The sequence below is a fragment of the Aulostomus chinensis genome, chromosome 3, assembly GCF_037954235.1.
Source record: "Aulostomus chinensis isolate RoL2024-O1b breed Wild chromosome 3, RoL_Achi_v1.0, whole genome shotgun sequence".
In the NCBI taxonomy this organism is placed as follows: domain Eukaryota; kingdom Metazoa; phylum Chordata; class Actinopteri; order Syngnathiformes; family Aulostomidae; genus Aulostomus; species Aulostomus chinensis.
This window is the reverse complement of record NC_141322.1, coordinates 32,565,987-32,582,981: the sequence shown is the minus strand read 5'-3', so window position 1 is coordinate 32,582,981 and position 16,995 is coordinate 32,565,987. Positions and strand designations below refer to the sequence as shown.

The window sequence follows — 16,995 nt, the reverse complement described above, 5'->3', positions numbered from 1 at the left end:
AAAGTAACTTCTAGTGAGAATGAGTCTTGGTCCATACCAGAGCCCTCAGCTGCTTTACCTTCATTTATTTCAAAAAAAAAAAAAAAGTTTTTACAAATTTTCTTTTGAAAGCCCCCCGCAGGTCATGTTGGGACTCCCTAAATTAAGTCACATGGATGAAATAAAAAACATCAGCTAAAGAAAATATGTAGTAAAAAAAAACTTTATTTACACAACAAACTGGATTCACCAGACGACTTCACTGCTCCTCTTGGCGCTCGCCCCTTTTCTGCACCTTGCAATCAGTGACAACTGTCAAACATTTTGTGCCTGCCTACTGAACCGGCCATTCCTATTGCGTCTTCAGCTTTTCTCCGAAGAGCGTCACCAGGACACCGTACAGGAAGCTGCCAGCCAGGATGAAAAGGGTGCTAGAGGCGAAGCCACAGGAGAGGAGGGCCCCGAATACGTACAGCAGCAGCAGCAGCAGCAGCGTCCTGTAGCTGGCCAGGAGACGCAGGCTCAGCCGCGGCTGCCGTGTCCTCTCTACTGTCCGTCGTGTCATCGGGCTGCGCCTCACGTTGGTGGCTGAATCGGTATCCATCAGGTAGTGACGGCTTAGGCGACCCAGAAAGTCTGGCCGCGAGCAGAGTGCCGTCATTTGGCCTCCGAACTGCCAGACAATGGAAGAGAAACAGAGGTCAGATTGAATTTCATCAGCTGATGGTCCTATGATGGAGTCGTCTGAAATACATTTTGTCTTTGGACGTATTTGAGGCTTTCAAAACCATTAGTCAAGTCAGGTTTATTTGTGTGGCACCAAACCCCAACCAAAGTTCTCTCCTGACTCTTTCCAAGTGGAACAGGTCCAGCACCTCCCTCCTTCAATGAACCTCCACCCAACAATTGACCTTTCGCAAAAGCCCTGCCCCCTTAGTTCCTGTTGCGAGCCCGACATCCTTCTTGACGCAGACGCAACATATGTCATGTTGGGAGAAGTATACCTGTGTGTGTCAGTGACTCTTTTTGGAGCAATACATGGGCGATATCCTCCAGATGGAGGCAAAAGGGGTAACAGTAGCAGTGGAGGGATGTAGTCAAACTATTAAAATATGCAAGGAAGGGGACACTCCAACTGTCCAGGCTAAAGCCTCAAGCCAAATCAGAGACACTCCATGATCTCTACCTCAAACGCAAGCAGCACAGCCTTGTGGACCAGCCATGCTCTTACACTGCTGGCTACGTTCTCTGTCTTATGTTAGTCGAGCAGTGTTAATATCTAATATGAGCATTACCGTTAGCTAGCTAGCCACGGCATTAGCCTAGCCTTAGCTTGGAGCAGACGTATGCATGCTTGTTTATTTTTGAGACATTCAGCTGGGAGTGGGGCCGTCCACATCGTTTAATCCATCGTAGGCACCGCTCCTGCTGTGTTTTTGGCTTTGGGAAGGGAAAGAACAGGACTCCCCCAGCCAAACTCTCAGGGTGCCTACTGTCACGTTTACAAACTCCACAGGCACATCGCTTTATCATTTTGTTGGAGGTCTGTGGCTTGTCAGACCTTGTTTACTAGGAACGGTTGCTAGGATGTCACTAGGATGTACGACTGGACAATGACCATTTGAGGGCGGGCTTTTGCGAAAGGTCGATTCTCCATCAGCAAGCACATCCTGGAACAGTGGCAACAGAAACCTTCCTTTACCAAGCAGAAACGCGGAGCAGATCCAGGATCAGTGGGTCGGACGTCTGCTATGACCCGATAGGGGGAAAGAGAGCAGGTGAGCAGGACAGACACAAAGACAGATAATGGAGGAAGACAGAGAGACAGAAAGTAAAAGAGGGACAGAGATAAAGAGGGAGAAAAACAAAGAGTGATGGAAAGACGGGGAAGTAAAGGGCTGGAAGGAGAAAGATGGCTAAAAATAACAACTGGCTACCAATAATCATATCTACAGGTTCAAAGCAAGCAATCAATTCCAGCTAAATATGAGAAATTATATGGTAGCAAAGAGAATGCTGATGCTAATGCTAATACAGTATTGATTACACGTTAGACACTGAGCCACCACCGCCGCCATTGGACAAGTGTGTCAGCAACACCCGTCTGGCAGACGACTCCTGAAGAGACGGGGTCCTGAAGGAACAAACTAGCATGTTGACATTTTCTCCATCAGAAAGTGTCACTGACCTACAAGAATGGAAAGCAGTGAATGCTGGTGGTTCCGGAACATCAAAGCTAGCACCGACGCTAACATACGTTCGCGCAGTAGAGTCTGATGACTCAACCACCTCACTGGCTGCTTAATACCTGCCTTCATGAGTGTTTTCTGATTGGTTCTGAGTCCTGATGTCAGACAGTAGCAGGATGCTGCTGGAGATCTGAGCTGAATTCTGTGGTGATTGATAAGAACTTCCTGCGTACTCTTGAATTACACCACCAACCTTGTCATTGAGCAGAGCAGAGATCCGGTAGAGGATCCGGACCAGCACAGCGTTCTCATAGCTCCTGATGGGCTGCAGCTCTGGGTCGCCTTGGTACTGGATATCAAATCTGCGGAGTCCGTTAATGATCTGCAAAGACAGTCAGGGCATCAGTCCGTGTTGCTCGCCACTCCAACATCACAACCTTCATGTCAAACCGTCACCTGCATCCGGCCCAGGTCAGTCAGCACCAGCCCGTTCTCACCCGGGAGGCAGTCAGGCAGCTGCTTGCAGTCACCATCATCCTGAGTGGAGCTCAAGTTGGCGATTAGCTGAGTCAGCTGACCCTGGTTTAACTTTACAACACAGACAACGCATGTCAGCAGGCGAATAATGATGTCATTCAAGATGTATGACAAGTTCATGCCAAGCAGAAGCCAACAGTCAAATACACGCAACAAAAATGAAGGTGTTAGCTAACTGTCATGGCAACAGGCCCAATAAATCCTGAATTCATACTTTGTCCAAATTGCAGTATGTTGGAAAAGTATAAGTGCGCCAGCACAGCATCTGGACAGGTCGTCTCCTCTGTCTGACACCGATGCAGCAGACAACAGTTGCTTTTTCACGGTTCAAGCGGCTCCAAAGTTCTAACATTGATCTTCGTCTATGGAATTTTACATCTGCTGAACTCGCAGAGAAGTGGCAACAGCTGACGGACCGTAGCCAAACGCCAATATGGTGGCTGCTCATTCGTTGGGACGTGGGTCCACGGCCGGATGACAGGGTTAATTATAACCTTCTGCTGCTTTGCAGCCGTCACCTCATGCTTTCTCTTGTTCTTGTTCTCTGGTTGACTAGCAGAAAACTGATGTAACCTTCCTGGAGGAGTTTTAACCACCCTCAAGGAACCTTGAAACATTCATGACAGAGCATCTGACCTTGAAGATCTGGCACAAATTCTCCAGAGCTCGGTCGAGAAACTCGTGGGTCTTCTTCAGACACTCGCCACTCTCCTCGGGCTCTGCCCCTGCAAACGTGTTGTTGAGATCAGAGGAACCCAGACCAAACCAGGATAGGAGGGAATTGTTGGCCGCCACCTCATTTGATTGATCCGATATCCGTTTGGCGGTCTGTCGGGCCTGAGCGATGATCTGGATCAACTTGACCACCTGACGAAGGAGATGCAGTCAGCTTGTGAAAACAACATTTTAGACATCAATAGTGGAGCTGAACTTACCGCCGCTCGCAGCTCGGAGCCAAACATCTGTTTATACTGACAGTCCTGTCCTTCCAGGGCGTAGACATGACTCTTTACACGAAACACTGTGTCCGTCACCACCCGTTGCCGTGATGACAGGTAGCTGCCACCCTGACTGGGTGTCAGGTAGCCACGGGGCTGGCGATGGTGGAGGACATGCTCCGGCTCCAGAAACAGCTGCTCTCCTGTGGACGGACGATGGTTTAATGCACCAACCCAGCAACCAACTGGCACCATGTGATGCAGTAAGTTTCTCATCACATCTGTTGATGGAGGAGCTTAACCTCCAACTGTCTCCACGCTGTTTGCTTCAGGTACAACCACTGGCCAGTGGTAACCAGGGTGACAGCTAGCATCGTCGGATGGAGAATGTTGAATGGACAAAGAAATACATCGTACTTTGTCCACGTGGCTGGTGGATGAACTCATTTAGCTCGTTTACACAGTTGGAATACTTTGAAACATAACTCATGAGGGAAACGCCATTTAAAAAGAAATGACACGTCTCTCAAACCGCAGCAACTTAAGACAGACGGCTACAACCTAGTTTGATCCAAATGAGCTGAATGCCGTGTGATGCTCAGTGCAGCCAGCTGGGACCAGAGCTCCGGGTCCGTCTGCAAACGCCTCACCAAAAATTTCCCCTAACCTTCACACATAACTTCCATACAGTGTAGAGATGAAGGACGGACCTCCTGCTGGTTCCCGTTGCTGATGGAAACAGAACCGTCACGTTAGAGTTTGTCACTTGTGATAAGTAGTTGTTTTTGTGCTGGTTTAATTAACTGATCCATTAATGTTTCCAAACTTATATAATAGTGCATTAAAGAATTCCAGTACTCAGGAAGTACTGCGACTTTCACTCACTTGTTCAGCTCATTTTCACTTTTCACAAATTTTAACTATAACTGTGTGGAATTACAATACAATTAAGTTTTTGTACCATGGGTGTAACAATTAACTGCAATATTTCTAAAAAGCATGGTGGAGACCAGGTTTGGGGGGGGGGGGGGGCTGAAAACATCCAGGACACTATTGAATGAATGTATTTGCAGGAGGCAGTTCTGGACGTGGGACTCTTATGACTGACTGAGGACAGATACCAGAGCTGGAAAACCCTGCAATACATGAAGGTTACTGGGAGCCAGGAGACACACTAATATAATATATTAAATAAATAAAACTAATAAAAACAGATTCACACACTTGGGTATCACAGAAGCACTTTTGTTTTTTACAATCATATAAATGTGGTCAGCAATGTCATCAAGACAGAAATGACTCAAAAGAAGCTGAAAGCAGCTGAAATGAGGATGATTCTGAGGACATTTATTCACAGCCCTCGAGTTCACATTGGAGATACAACAGGCATAGCGAGTCTGGAGGAGGGAACCCATCAGGGGCTGAAGCTGCCCACACTTCCCACACTTCATCATGTCTGCACTCGCTGTCCACCAGAAGGATGAGGCAGCAGCACACTCACCTCTCTGGATCATGTCAGCTAGGTTGGGTTGAGAGAAGACTTTAGCCACCCTGAAGACCATCAGGGCGTTTTTTGCATTAACCAGGTCCGTCCTGACAGCTCGGTTTAAGAACACCTGGAAGAGCTTCGTGTACATAAGAAGGTTCTCCTGAACAAATGTCTCCCTGCAAACCAGAAAGATATGACAATGAGTGGAGGCCACATCTCCAAGCCCAGTAAGGATTCATGCAGGCGAGGGATTCAGACGGACCACTTGTCAGGGACAACTCGGCTATGCTCAGGCTGGGCGGGGGTCTTCTCTCCGGTGTACCTCCATGGCTGCACGAAACTCAGCCAAGTCTCCAACACCTGAAACCAGAAGCCACTCCCATGAGTCTCCATCTGTTCTGAGAGTCATGTGACTTTTCTACTGCTGACAGAGAATCACAGGTATTAATATTTCCTGTCTGAACATTTATGGTTAAAAAGGTTTATTAAGAAAAAACTGGATCATGGAACCACTCGGCAGGAAACTTGCCGCTCTGAAAGAGGCGTCCAGAGGCCAGTGTCCAAAGCAGTGCGTGAGGAAGAGGTAGAGCTTCTGCTGGACGAAGCGCTGGACCACCACTCTGCCAGAATAGGACACAAGACACGCCATCATGTCTGACATGTTTAGGAGGAATTTTAACACCCACCACACGACAAAACACAAATATGTTAGAGGACAGACGGTAGCCTCATATACAGCTCAGAGATGTACTTAAAGATGCAGAGGTCCAAAATTTGAAGAAAACTAACAATTAGTTGTGAAACAATTTTATCAGGTCCAAAATGTTGCTAGTATCTAGACTCCAAGCAGTTGAGGGTCTGTGAGCCAGCAGCGTGAGCAGGCTGGTGTCAGGTGTACCAGGTGTGTCACCGACTAGGAGTTCAGGAGCTGCAGGTGCTGATTAACCAGAGAAAAGTCCAAGAAACGTGAGGCTTCGTTCCGTTAGCGTCTCAAATACTGTCGGACCAACAAAGCAGTGAGACGATGGTCAGTACTGGCTCAGCAGCCCTACGCTGGTCTGAGCTGGAGGACCAGAGGGGCTGAACAGCCATGCTGAGGGGGCCACTTCCTGATGGAGAGCTAAGCTAACGGTTGCTAATGGACAATAGCAGTGGCTCAAGTTAGCAGCTTTAGCCTAAATCAGGAAGAATAAACGTTGTCCGTTGCAGATAATCTAATGCGCAGAATTCAGGATCTCAGATCAATCTCTGATCCTCTTCAATAATTTAAGATATTCATGCTGTTCCAGCCTGTGCTGACAAGAGCAAAGATGCAGTTTGAAATCAGGTGTTGGTTTGGAGTGGAACACAATTTGGGTTGGGGTACAGAGGTTAAAAAAAAAAACCATTACAAAAACAATAGGTCTTCGCCCCGAAGTTCCTTCGGGCTCAGGCCTTAACAAGTGAGTACTGTGGCAAAGCCAGCAGTGCAGCTGCAGATGAAGCTCACCTTTTGAACTCCTCCAGTGGGCTGGGGTGTGTGTGAGAGTGTGCAGAAGGCAAGGACGACAGCTGCTCCGGCTTCAGGCTGTTGGCAAAGGCGTGCAGATGTTTGACCAGGAGACGAACCGCCAGCACATGCTCCTCTGATGGGCTGAAGGGTTCCTGAAACGATTACCAGTTAGCGAAAACTCAACACAAAACACCTGCACACCTCAAGCAGCTCCCAGCCCCACCAGCAGCCCCTCTTAGGTCCTGGTATTAAGATCTGAGCGGTGATTGGCTCTGCTGAGTGAGTTCACGCTGGTTCAAACGTCTCTCCTGTGGTCAGACCTCACCTTCCTGATCCGTGTACAACTTAGCAGCTACGTTCTTTTGTTTGCAGTGTTTTCATGGGCCAGTTTAGAGTTCTTCCCAGCAGCACACAGGTGAGTCAGTCTCTCAGAACCCGAGGAGATGGAACAGGTTCCTTTGTTGCTGAGGACCAACTCATCACTCAGTCTGTCACCGACAGATTTAATGGTGAGGGACTGGCGTCTTGTTTGGATGATGTCAGGTGTTTAGAGAGAAAGATCAGCCGCTGAAGCTCCTTCACTGGCCCAGGACCCATTTGTGCTCCCACCACAGAGAGAATGGGGCCACACGGTCTAGACCACCTCTGGATCTGGTTTCCTGATGGGATCTCAGGGCTCATCGAGCGTGTATCACCTGGTATCAAAGCTGACCACTCGGGATCAGATCATAATACCAGGTTCACACAATCCCACCAGAGCCCCACTTGATGGTTCCCAGTCCCACCAGCAGGAACTACAGAGGTCCCCCACTGGTATTATCTTCTGGAACTGGGAGAGACTGTGTCCAGCCCAGGTGTGACCTGTACTGGTTCGTTCCTCAACTCAGGAACTTGACAATTCAGCTCCTAAATGCTATTAAACCCAATTTAATATAAAAAAAAGACCAACATCAGCTGTCACCAGAGTGATGTTGCCATTAGATAACTTGAGATAAAAATTTGGTCACCTGACATCACAACCTGCTTTAAATATCAACATCGAAGGACGGCGGTCTGCTGGTATACATTTACTGTCTTCAGACCAAACACAAAGGCACATTTCCAACAGGGCGATCGCATACCTCAGCCGACATGTTGTTCACACTCAAGCAACTTCCACGCGTCATGTCGATGCTCCCTGTATTCCATCAGACCAGAACTCTGTTCAGAATATCTGCATTGCAAACTGCTGGTGTACGGTCATGGCGACAGACCGAACAAATCATTTATTCTTACTCTGTCCAAGTCACCATCGTGAGGCCGTTGTTTCAGCATCAGTTTGATCCGTTTATTACAATTAAAACCAGTCAAATCTACGTTGCAAGCAGCCATCACCCAGACCCCGTTTCTGGAGATGTTCTGATTACGTCATGACCGGGACACAACAGCGTTTCTGAGACTTCCTCCGGAGAGACAGTGGGATTTAGTCGGGTGATCGGGACAAACATACCTACATGGAGGTGAGACCTGCTTGTCTCAAATTTCTGGCCACAGAGTTTGAATATTTGTGGGCTGTTAACTTGTGTTCATGTTACTTGAGGTCCCATCACAAGAGGTTAGAGAAAAACCTTTGACCACAACACATCTCAGTGACCATGATGTTTATTATTATTTCTACAGAACTATCATCTGGTTAAGTGACGCCGTGAAGGGCGGGACCTCGGCGCTGCATCAGCCACTCACAACAAGCAGGATGTGTGGAGAGGTCCTCCCATACCACCTGACCTAAAGATGTGGTTTTGTGTTTCGTCACTGATATAAAATGAAAGAGGCTTTCAGATGTAAGTGTAGTTGTTTACAAAGCGCACCAGCGTCATTAGAAACAATCACAGCAAACAACAGCAGCAGCATGCGGCGATTCACTCTGAAGCTTCATTCCAGCGTTACTTCCTGTCAAGGATTCTTCTCCTCGTCACTCCCAGTTTCATGTCCGATGGGTCAAATAACGGATCGAAACACCAGGTCCTCAGTACTTTAAAGGTCAATGATCGATAGTTTTCTTGACATTTTCTATAAATATTTTTTCTGTTTCTGTATTAGAATCATCTAATTATGGAACTCAATTCTTTCTCTGCAAAGTGAGAACAGTAAACTCCTCATAACAAAACAAGATTTTTAGCAGATACGAGACATTCGCTACTTCCTGTCCCACATTTGTTGTTTATGGAGGAACATGTCTTCACTTAGCCGTCTCTGGTTTGTTGTTCGATAAACAGCTGAGGCCTAGTCATTTGGTAGCAGATGGTCTCTACAAGGCCTGGTCCTCAACACCACACCTCCTCTAACTGGACCTTCTAGCAGGGTCAACCTCCATGTGGTCCCTGTGCTGACAACCCATCCCAGACTCATGGCTGGACCTGGCAAGGTTGGACTTCCTACAACGTTAAGTGAGAAGTGGTGGAGCAGTGAGGACCAGGCCTTATGGAGGACAGCATGTGACCTGACATCATCAGCCAGCAGAGCTCCATAGGAGAGAAGGATCCTTGACTCATCCTGTAGTGACTGAGCTTTACCTCCAGGAGGCCCCAGAGGGGCGGGGCTGAATGAAAAGGTAAATGTACTTGGTAGGTGTGGAGGGTCCCAGAGCCTGGTGGGGCGTGGGCTTGGTACGGCGTGCTGGACATACTGAGGCGGTACTGCAGCAGCGCCAGCTGATCACCCGTAACCACCAGGAGGGAGGAGGAGCACAAGGAGGAAGAAGAAGAGGAGGAGGACGACAACAAAGAGTAAGGGGAAGGACAAGAAACAACAGTGTGGAGAAAGGAGGAGGATGAAAGGGAAATAGAGGAGCACAGTGGAAGAGGAACAATGATGAGGAGGAGGAGGAAGAAGAGGAGCAAAAAGGAACAATGGTGAGGAACAGGAGGAGGAAACACATAAAAACAATCTTGACTGTGAGAACACAATAGTTGAACTGTCAAGGTCGACGGAGACACAAAGACACCCGGACCAGATGGGACTTGCCTCGCCCCCCTGGCACAAGTCCTGTGTCTGAAGGGTGACAAGCATCTACCCCTGTCAACACCTATTCAGCAGTTAGAAGCATTACACGTCGCAACGGTTTAACAGTCGCAAACAACCTACTGAATGCTGAAATATTTTAGGACAAGGGTGACGTGCGATGATCATGATGGTAGCAGTGGTTACGCTGAACCAGTCAAGAATGAACCACAAAGCTGCAGCAGTGATTGTGGAGAGAGAGAAGGAAGACAAATGTCCATCAGCAACGTGTCTGGATCAAACTGAAACCTTGAAGTCATGTGACGAATCACTGACGAGTTGACACAAACTCAAAAAGACTGAAGTGGGACCTTTCTGATTACCCGGCAACTGCCCAAGCTGCCCTGACTTGTGTGTACACATGGGTGGAATGCTAAGGCATTGTGGGAATTGTAGTTTGACACTTATGTTTTGTATGTAATGTTAGACTGTCAACTGGTGACAAAACCTCAGTTATTAAGAGAAAATGGTGAATGTGTGTGTGTGTGTGTGTGTGTGTGTGTGTGTTATGCAACAACATGGAGACAAAGACTGACAGCTCCATAAGAGACATGCTCTCCTATCTTTGACTGCAAAATTGTCCATAATGTTAAAATTCCAGACATCTTTTTTAATATATTTTAGCTTTTGAGATAAAATTCTGACCGTATTTTCTACCATGAAATTAAAATGATCAAATATTTTTCATGAACATTTATTTAGTGAGAATTTTCCATACTCAATCCACCCCTATCTACTTCCCTTTCCCAAGCCACATGAACCCGCTCTGACAGGGGATCCCAAGGCATTCCCAACCCAGATGGAGTATCGTCCTTCCTCATGGTCCTCGGTCTGCCCTGCAGCCTCCTCCCAGCTACGGGATCACACCACAAACTGAGAGCCCAGCCACCCTGAGCAGGGCTTAGGACTGCCACCAGGTCCCATTGGTGCGAGTGGACAATTATTACAATTTTGGTGACAAAGGAAGAGTGTCAGGCTGCACCCCCCCCTCCCCCCACCCACTCTACTGTGGCTGCAACACCGATCACGTCCATCCTCCACACAGCGTCTGGTTCCACTGGCAGCGTTTCAGCTGCATTGGTTGTGATTCTGCTGATTCGGTTGTTGTCCCCGGGTTTAATTGTTTCCACCATGTGGAGCGCGTGGTCAAATTCAGCCCTTTTTTGACTGATTTTTAAATCAGGAGTTTGAAGATGGCGTTTTATCTCTTGTCTCCACAATCTGGTTCTCTGGTTTTGACCCATATTTCATGATCATGGCGTCATGTAGGAATTAAGACTGACCGATAGATCAAGAGCTTTGCCTTCTGGCTCAGCTCTTTTTCTTCCCAACGGTGTTGTGAAGTTAGCCCAGAAGTGCTCCTGCTGCTCTGGTTCTTTGGTCCATCTCACACTCCATAGTCCCCTCACTCCAGAACCCTGAGGTACTCTAACTCCTTCACATGGGGTCAGAGTTCCTTCCCTACTTGAAGTGGACAATCCACCGTTCTTCTGCTGAGAACCACAGCCTCAGATCTAGATGAGCTGATCCTCATCTCAGCCACCTCACATAGCTAGCTAGCAACACACGATGAGGTCATCACAATGTGTCATGACGCAGGTTTGAAGTGGACGATGTGAAGGATGCAAATATCCATTTTTGGAGCTGCATCAAATATCCTGTTGCTGATCCCGTTAGATACCAATTCAGAAAACTAACATTTTAAAGGCTGTCAGCTTGTCGTCATGGTGACAGACACCAACATGCACCAATGGTGACGTGTTGCTCTTCTAACTGCCAAATAGGGAGAATAAATGTTTATTACTACTCTTGATCTAAATAGTTTTCATTGTTAAATGTTGACTGAAGACCAAAGACACTCACACTTCACATTAGGACATTTAGGCGAGGGGGCGGGGTTATGAGAGGGAGGGGCACTACGAAGCAGGTCATCATGCTGTTAAGTTTCCTTTGCAGCCTCAGACAGCATCGGATCAGTCAAAGTATCCATGTTTCCCAGAACAAGCTTTCACACTTGTTAGTCACCATGCAAGTCAAACATCTGGAGGTCGAAGGTCAATCAGCCATGCAGGCCACAGTCACACCAGCAATCCCACTGTACAACAGTAACGACTGGTGTGCTGGTCTGCTGCTGTGGCCGCTAATCATTCTGCTATTTTTGAAGTCCAAACCACTATCTGATGGTTTTAGGGCAACCGCCATTAACGACTCAGTTTACAAACACGCACAGCACTTAGGACCAAGAGCAACTCAAGAATGCGTGCTGATGAAGCCACCTACACATCCGTCTTAGGGTTCTATGTTGTGATTCAATAACATTGATCTGCTCAATTCAGCAGGTTTAATGCCATGCAGTGCAACAGTAATGTGTGAAGGGACGTAACGCAGCAACGCCACACACACAAACATCCAGCCACTCAGAGGAGAACCTGCAGCATGTGGAAATGTTTACAGAGCGTCCTTCTGGAATGGAAAGTGGTTGGAGGGGGGCGTGGTCAGCCAGTCATCAGCCAGTCATGTGATGGATGCTGTGCAGTAGGGGAAGAAGGAGCCGGCAGAGATGCTTGATTCTCTTACCTTCACCTGAGGGGACTGCAGCTTCTGGTACATCTCCAACGAGTAGTGATGAAGCCACACCTCCACAAACATCTGAGCGTCCCCCCCCCACCACACACACACACACACACACACACACACACACACACACCATTAACAATCATTCAAGAGTATCTCTGATGTTAAGTGTCACACACACACTGATGGTGCTGCCATGCAAGGCGCCACCTGCTCATCAGGAGCAATCATGGGCTCATGGTCACAGGGGGAAGCGTGGATCGACCCTACAACCCTTTGGTTGCTAGACAGCCCTCTAAGCCACGCCTCCCAAAGTAGATAATAATAACAACAACAACAACAACAACAACAATAATCATTTCCGTAATACTAATTCTGATGATGGTTATTATTATTATATTAATAAGCATGATAATAGTTCTTGCTCTAATAATGGTGGAAGCAGTGCCAACAGTGTTGCAGTGTTAACAGAACAGGAAGTAAATGGTTGCTTAGATACCTGTAGGAGGGTCTCAGACCGCCAGATCTCCTGGGCAGCAGGATCAGCGTTAACTGAGGGTTGATGGAATATGTGATGTTTGAGAAGGCTGGGACTGTGAACGCCATAACCAGCAAACGCCACGCCAGAGGATCTGAGGAGTTTATGAAAGTTAGTGTCCAACAGGGGGCAGCATCTCCTCATCAGAAGTTCCTCTCCTCTCTAACTCCACTTCCAGCGCCTCCTTGTGGAGGGTTTATCTATCCGTCCAGTCCTGGGGAGCTTCAGTTTCCTAACAAACAAGCCTCTGACAGGTGTTGGCTACCTGGGTGATGGTGCTGTGACAGAGCCTCTAGCGTCGGAGAAAGGGGAGGGGGGCACGCTGCCCTCGCTGGGGAGGAAGTATTTCAGGTATGTGTCCACCAGCACGAAGTAGGCACTGTCAGTGCTGCCACCATGTTGACCTTGAGAGAAGTTCTGAGAATACAACCAACACTGATCAGTTATCACTACCAGCTGGTCATCTGAGAGGCCACCAGCTCGACCATAACCTGAGTTATGAAACCTGCACATGTGAAATTGTGTTCAGACCAAATGACGTTTCACCCTTCAGTCTTCCCACCTCCAACATTCACAATGTGGGTCAGGCGATACTGATCATCGCTGTTAATACTCAAATACTCATTCTAAAAAAAGAAAAAGATTCAATATTCAAATACATAACATATTTCTCATTTAAACACCACAGACTTTTGTTACTCTCTCTCTGTCCGTGAGAGCCTGTTGCAAATCAATGCAACAAAGACAGAAACCAGCACAGACCAAAACCCCAAGAACTCCCTAATGGGAATTTTTGGATCTCCTGGAGTGCCAGTCCCTCTCTCTCCAGTCTGATCATGAGCTGCGTGTTTCTTTCTTGGCATTTGACAGCCAGCACTCTTCCATGTAGCTTCTCCATCTCAGGATTAATGGCAGTTGGCTGGCAAACCAGTTGAACTGGCAGCCGTATGGCAAAACAACAGAACTGTAATCTCATGGGAACTGAGGCGCTGCAGCACCCTAGGGGCCCAGAGTCTGGTGAAAACTTGTGAGGTGGAGGTTTTTTTCAATTTATAGATCATCTCAATACACACAAATGTGAATTTTCATATTGGAATACTCATTTAATCTATTCTCTGACAGCACTGATAACAACATGACGAAATAACTATATCACTGTCTTATACACCAATCATGAGGCTGAAAGCAACATGGTGACTTCTGGCAACAAGTAAGAATTCATGATTACCAGGTCTGTCACCATGACTACAAGCTAACAACATTTAAAATGGTGGATTTCTGAATGGAGTTCGGATCAGTTCTGCTCCAAGAAGTTTGATGCACACAAACTTCCTTACAATGACTTTATTCATGGTGGGGCGTTGCATCAGGGAGTGTCTTGTTCAGTCTGAACACACCCGACACAAGCCAACATCACATGTGCACACTGTGGCACTGGCGTGCTGTCACTCAGCATGACATCACAGTGAGCAGATGCGTGACAGCATCACCGTGTGATCAACTCACCTTCGGCGTGATGAGACAGTAGGCAAAGTTGAACATGAAATATTCAAATGGATCTGCAGGGTGTTAAGGACTCATCGACTGATCAATCAGCTGCATTCAACATCCCGTATATGCGAGGTTAGAACTTCAATAAAGATTCCATGGAGGTTTTTAGTATTCAGGAAAATTCATCATGTTTCAGCGTGGATCCTGCTTGTCATGTTGGCGGGTTGTGATGATGTCATGCAGGATACTGAGTGCCAGGTTGAGCATAAGCAGACCCGTCAGGGGGAGGTGCAGCTTGTTGTGGAAGAGTGGGCAGTCAGGGAGTACGCCTTCCTGGAGACAGGCCTTCACTGGAGCCTGCAACACACCAGGACCACCACTCAGACAGCCAGAGGGGCAAAGACAGAGGGGCAGGCCCATTGGATTTCGCCCCTCTGTCACTGTACCGATGTTGTAAGTTAGGGGAGATGCCAGCTCACCGGCAGATAGTTGACTGGTACTTCATACTTGTACTCCTCAGCTTGGAGCTTATAGACCAGCTTCATCATCGGCCCGCTAGACACAGAAACAGAGACATGTGACCACAATGGCGACATGAGAGAAAGACAGGTTAGCAAATGAGCCAAGAGGGAGAGACAGAGGACAGAGGTGACCACAGAAACACAGAGGACAAAGACAAGAGAAGTGGACGTGCCTCGGGTTCAGGAAATCCACCACCACACTGTACTCAGAGCTGCGAGACTGCAGCAGCCGCAGATTCCAGCCCACAATGATGCCGTCCAAGCTGCCGAACACACTCTCCACCAGCCAGGGGAAGATGATGTGTAATTCCTGAGCACACATGCACAACTAGACTGAGTCTTCAAACCAGCAGCACCGTGGCGACCACAGGTCCCCCATGGCATCAATAACATGGACAAAAGAAAGTATAAATGCTTGGAATAACAGCAACAAGGATGACAGGAGCACAGACAAAGCCAGCAGCCACCTCCATACCTTGGCTGGATATTCATCGATGACCTTCGCCAGGTCCTGACATCTCTGCAGCAGAGATTTGCTCGTAGAATCTGCCTTCAGGGTGGCCTGCAATGACACCACAACAGCTCCATCAGTGATGTCATCAGGTGCGACAACTGGCCATTTGTTGACCAGATAACAAAACCCCATGTTGTGTACTTTGTATGAATTCAAATTGACATTATCACAATAAACAACATCAAGGCAGCGGCTTTGTCGCTTTCACAACACGTCACCTGTAGTCATACTTCAGTGGTACCGAGACCGTACCGCCCACCTTTCCCCTGCTTTCAGTGGCGTCCCACCTCATTCATTTAATTCTACTTTCACCTCCAGCCGATGACTTTGGGTTGCAGCACTGCAGTTTTCTGCAGAGGTTTGTGGACGTCCTCAGTACCTCTGGGCCAGTAGGGCCGCTACTGGGACTTATCTGCATTATCAATTACTTTTTTAATAGCTTATCATACCACCGGTTTTTTCTTTTTTTCGTGAAAATCCTTTTGCTGGACAGGCCACCATAGTCTAATTGTAAATTTTGATCGTCATAAAATCACCATGACTGATTAATATTAGGGCCCTTGTGCGTTACCGTTGCTACTGCTCACCAGGAGGAAGCCGGGCTGCTGTAAAGTCGGGGCGGCCATTAAGGATCCTCGGCTTCGGTTCTTCCTCAACAGTCCACCTAGTTGAGACCTGGATCACACCTGGATCGACCCGGAGCTGAAAACAAACTCGACATGTATAATATGTAAAACCATCACAACTATCTTAGCTTTGTTTAGCAAAGTTGACGTTAGCACGGTCCTGCTAGCTGCTGAAGAGCTAACGGTAATTAGCAGCTAACCAACAACTCCACATCAGTAAGTGACCGAGCAGCACGCTGGGTATCATGAGCTGTCTAGCTGGCGATAGCAGCTTAACTAGCTTAGCTACCCACGAAAGCCGAGGCAGAAGCAAAGGAGGAAATGTTCGCAATCACAAACTTGAGAAAAGATTGATTACCTCCACCGTTCAAATGTGCGACACTCTTCTTCTTCTTTGGTGCATGACAGCACATTACTGCCCCCTTTGGATATACTTGCATATTATAATCTATGTGTATAGACCTGCGAGGAAGTTCTCGGCTTTCACATACTACAAGTGTACTAAAATGAGTGTAATTAATATAACTGGCGCATGAATTTATCACTTCTCGGCTGGACCACTGCAACTCTCTCCTGTCAGGATGTCCTAAATACTCTCTAAAGAGTCTCCAGCTGGTCCAGAACGCTGCAGCCAGGGTTCTGACAGGAGTTAGAAGAGAGAACACATCTCTCCACTTTAGCTTCTCTCCTTCCTGTAGGATCTAGAATCCACTTCAAAATCCTTCTGCAGACTCATCAGGCTCTCAATGATGAAGCTCCATCCTCTCTGAAAGAACTCATTAGTCCCTCCTGTCCTACCAGAGCACTCCGCTCCCAGAATGCAGGTCTGTTAGTGACTCCCAGTATCAATAAAACAGACTGGGAGGTAGAGCCTTCAGGTACCGGTTCCTCTACTGTGGAACCAGCAGCTCTCCATGGGTCAGAGAGGCAGACACTCTGACTACTTTTAAATCCAGGCTTAAGACCTTCCTCTATGACAGAGCCTTCAGTTAGGACTGGTTCAGGTAGCTCTGAACCATTGATAGCTATGCTGCTACAGGCTGAGACTGCTGGGGGACACATCAGGTT

The 16,995-nt window shown here is 47.6% G+C and overlaps 1 protein-coding gene across 4 annotated transcripts; it reads right to left on the bottom strand.

Annotated features, from left to right (window-relative positions):
• Nucleotides 1-184: 184 nt before the first annotated feature.
• smpd4 (sphingomyelin phosphodiesterase 4) lies at nt 185-16,430 on the bottom strand. Of its 4 annotated transcripts, none has more exons than XM_086200497.1 (20): nt 16,286-16,430; nt 15,889-16,003; nt 15,263-15,349; nt 14,961-15,097; nt 14,746-14,821; nt 14,515-14,623; nt 14,282-14,334; nt 13,041-13,192; nt 12,737-12,869; nt 12,241-12,312; nt 9,177-9,314; nt 6,622-6,776; nt 5,662-5,752; nt 5,395-5,492; nt 5,145-5,308; nt 3,641-3,846; nt 3,342-3,572; nt 2,625-2,756; nt 2,422-2,550; nt 185-652 (listed from the first exon to the last, which is right to left on the bottom strand). In XM_086200497.1, exons 2-20 carry the CDS (start codon nt 15,925-15,927, stop codon nt 332-334), a joined length of 2,523 nt encoding a protein of 840 aa, XP_086056623.1. In that variant the 5' UTR covers nt 15,928-16,003; nt 16,286-16,430; the 3' UTR covers nt 185-331. The 4 variants fall into 4 exon arrangements, with proteins under 4 accessions (XP_086056623.1, XP_086056624.1, XP_086056625.1 ...); XM_086200498.1 differs by having other exon boundaries at nt 9,225-9,314; XM_086200499.1 differs by lacking the exon at nt 9,177-9,314.
• Nucleotides 16,431-16,995: the final 565 nt, after the last annotated feature.

Coding starts and splice junctions, on each gene's coding strand:
- smpd4 (XM_086200497.1), bottom strand. CDS start 15,927: ATGGCCGCCCCGACTTTACAGCAGCCCGGCTTCCTCCTG. Junction 14,822..14,960: donor GTGGATTTCCTGAACCCGAG/GCACGTCCACTT, acceptor TTCTGTGTCTAG/CGGGCCGATGATGAAGCTGG. Junction 2,551..2,624: donor CTGACCTGGGCCGGATGCAG/GTGACGGTTTGA, acceptor CTGTCTTTGCAG/ATCATTAACGGACTCCGCAG.